This window comes from Echinops telfairi, unplaced genomic scaffold (genome assembly GCF_000313985.2).
Source record: "Echinops telfairi isolate 266 unplaced genomic scaffold, ASM31398v2 ScPeMD7_3533;HRSCAF=4204_0, whole genome shotgun sequence".
Taxonomy (NCBI): domain Eukaryota; kingdom Metazoa; phylum Chordata; class Mammalia; order Afrosoricida; family Tenrecidae; genus Echinops; species Echinops telfairi.
Genome location: NW_022107431.1, coordinates 7,895,517 through 7,898,316, shown reverse-complemented (window position 1 = coordinate 7,898,316; position 2,800 = coordinate 7,895,517). Strand labels below are relative to the sequence as shown.

Below are 2,800 nucleotides of genomic sequence, written 5' to 3'. Positions count from 1 at the left end.
ACCGTGGGAATACTGGGAGAGAACTTTTCCAGCTACAGGGTGGACACCATGACCCCCTGACAAGGACGTGCCAGAGAACACTCTGTTCGGTCCTGGGGAGGGGCTGGTGCAGGCCGTGGTGAAGGCCACCTGCCCTGACCCTGGAATCAAGCTGGCAGGTGGAACCCCAGCCCTGGTCCTGCTGGCCGGGCACCCCTGGGGCACCGCTTGAACCTCGCTGAGCCTCAGTTCTCCTCAGCAAACGGGCATGTGGAGAGTCTGCCCCTCAGGTGAGGGGTTGTTCATGCCAATTTCCCCAAGTGCTTCATGGACACCGCCCCCCCCAAAGACGAGTGGAGGTGGGGTGCACAGTGGCCGGGGGGCCAGGCTTGAGCGGTGGGTTTCAGCACGCTTTCGGGCTTTCTCTGACCCAGGCTGCCCCTCTGGAGACTCGTCCTGGTTAACCTTTCTCCCAATTAAGCAAACAAGTCAGTGGGCCACCCTCTGGCTCTCACCCTTGCCCTGACCCCAGCACCCCGGGTAAACAAGTCTTGCTAGCTGGCCACGCTTCAGAGAACGCATGCTTGTGCGGTGGTTTGATTTCAAGCCACCCCACTTGCGATAAATCATTGAACCTGCCCACGGGGCTCTCGGTGGACCGACCAGGGATGTGGCCTTTGCCACCACCATGCCCACGGTGGACGACGTTCTAGAGCAGGTCGGGGGCTTCGGCTGGTTCCAGAAGCAAGCCTTCCTGACACTATGCCTGCTCTCTGCTGCCTTCGCCCCCATCTACGTGGGCATCGTCTTCCTGGGCTTCACCCCGGACCACCGCTGCCGGAACCCCGGGGTGGCCGAGCTCAGCCAGCGGTGTGGCTGGAGCCGGGACGAGGAGCTGAACTACACCGTGCCCGGCCTGGGGGCCGAGGGCGATGCCTTCACTCGCCAGTGCCGCAGGTATGAGGTGGACTGGAATCAAAGCGCCCTCGGCTGCGTGGACCCGCTGGCCGGCCTGGCCACCAACAGCAGCCACCTGCCCCTGGGGCCCTGCGGGCACGGCTGGGTGTACGACTCGCCCGGCTCCTCCATTGTGACCGAGGTGAGGACACGGGTAGGCACTTAGGGGAACCTGTGGACTTTGGGGCAGGGGACAGCGCACAACCCGTCCAGTGGGGTGTGGCTACACAGCAGCGAAGGTGGGGGTGGGGGTTGTGTTGATTGGGCACTTCCTGTGTGCTTAGTATGCTGCTGCTTCTCTTATTCAGCGTCCCACTTAACGCTGGGTCTAGAGGAGGAAGCTGAGTGTCAGAGACCCATGTAAGCCAGGTGGAGGTGGGTGATGAGGAAACCAGGGGCCCCTTCTCCTTCCATAAGCTCCCAGAATTCACTCTAGGCCGGGCCTCCTCTCCCTCGGCGTGGCTGCTGGCCCTCCCTCTGGTGAAAATGGACATGTGATGTCCAATTGGTGGTGGCTATAGTGATGTAGCAGGTGCTGGCCGGGGCTGAACAAATGGCTAACTCTCAACTGGCTGAAAGGTTGGCGGTTTAAACCCATCCAGCTGGGCCACAGAAGAAAGGCCTGGTGATCTACTCCCGCCACAGCCACCAGCCAAGAGCACCCTGTGGGATTCAAGTCCTACTCTGTAACACATCCGGTTGCCAGGGGTGGGCATCCTCCTGATGGCTGCTGGGTTCTGTTCCGTCTGGGTGGTGATGCTGGCCCTGGCTTTGGAGTTGAATCCCAGCAGCACCAGGGCTCCAAACTCAGGTGCTGGCTCTAGGAGAAGGCTTCACCCTATCAACTCTGAGGACGAGCCCTTCCTTGTCCTCTTCTGGCACCTGCATGGTTAGAGATCTCCATGGGTCTTGACATCCACCTTGGGTCTAGGAGTTCCTCATTGCCGGCCCAAAGGATACACTCCATTCTGAGCTCTTGATTTGTGGTAGTGGGGCTCTCCAACCAATCTCCCCTTGATTTGCTCTCCTTTTACCTCTTGGAAAATAAGAGGTTGTTACAGGCCACGCTCCAGGGAGATTCCCCTTAAACCAGAGCTGTGACAGGATGAAGGATGGTGCATCCCACCCTTGGGAGTCCCGGTGGTGTCGTGGTTACAAGCTGAGGCTGCTCATCGTGAAGACAGCAGTTTGAAGGCACCGGTCATCCCAAGGGAGAAAGACAGGAGTTCCTCCTCCTGTAGGAACTCACAGGCGCCGTGGTCCTCTGTGCCATGGGCTGGCATCAGCTCGAGGGCAGTGGGTTGAGTTGTGTTGAGTTGATCCCATCTTCAATCCTGAAAAAGACATCCTTCTTGGCAAAACAGAAGTGCAGCAAAAAAGAGGGAGACCCTCAATGATGAATGGACACAGCAGCTGCCCCGAGGACTCGCACGTCACAATTGTGAGTGACGCTGGAAACCAGGGTCTGGGAACGCCCGGCACGGTTTCAGTCAAAGACAGAGCCCAGGTGAATTCAAGAAACTCTTATTTCTGCCAGTGTGGCACAAGAGGAAAGAGGAGGTCTTGCTACCTCCAAATGTCTTCAAAAACCCAATGAAAATCAAGCAAGTTATATACCTTAAACTATGCAAAAGAAGCAGGCATTTCAATGGTGGCAGGAAGCGGGTTTCCGGGTTTGCAATGATCACAGGCTACAGTGGATACGCTAAACAATGTGACTAAAAAAAAAAAGGGGGGGGGGCAGGTTTTGCAATGATCACAGAAAATTATCTACACCTGCATTTCTCCAGGGGTCTTTAGATCTTTGTCCTTGAAGCCTCAGGCATCCTCGTTTATCTAAATGGCCAGATGCTTCCAAGGCTGT

The 2,800-nt window shown here is 57.2% G+C and overlaps 1 protein-coding gene across 1 annotated transcript in view; it reads left to right on the top strand.

The window, feature by feature from the left end:
- Positions 1–581: 581 nt before the first annotated feature.
- Positions 582–2,800, top strand: part of LOC101641191 (solute carrier family 22 member 1) — a 38,229-nt gene continuing 36,010 nt past the window's right edge. Inside the window, exon 1 of the mRNA XM_045294538.1 lies at positions 582–1,078. Within this exon, the coding sequence (XP_045150473.1) occupies positions 668–1,078 (411 nt within the window). The 5' untranslated portion in view covers positions 582–667. The remainder of the gene's footprint in view (positions 1,079–2,800) is intronic.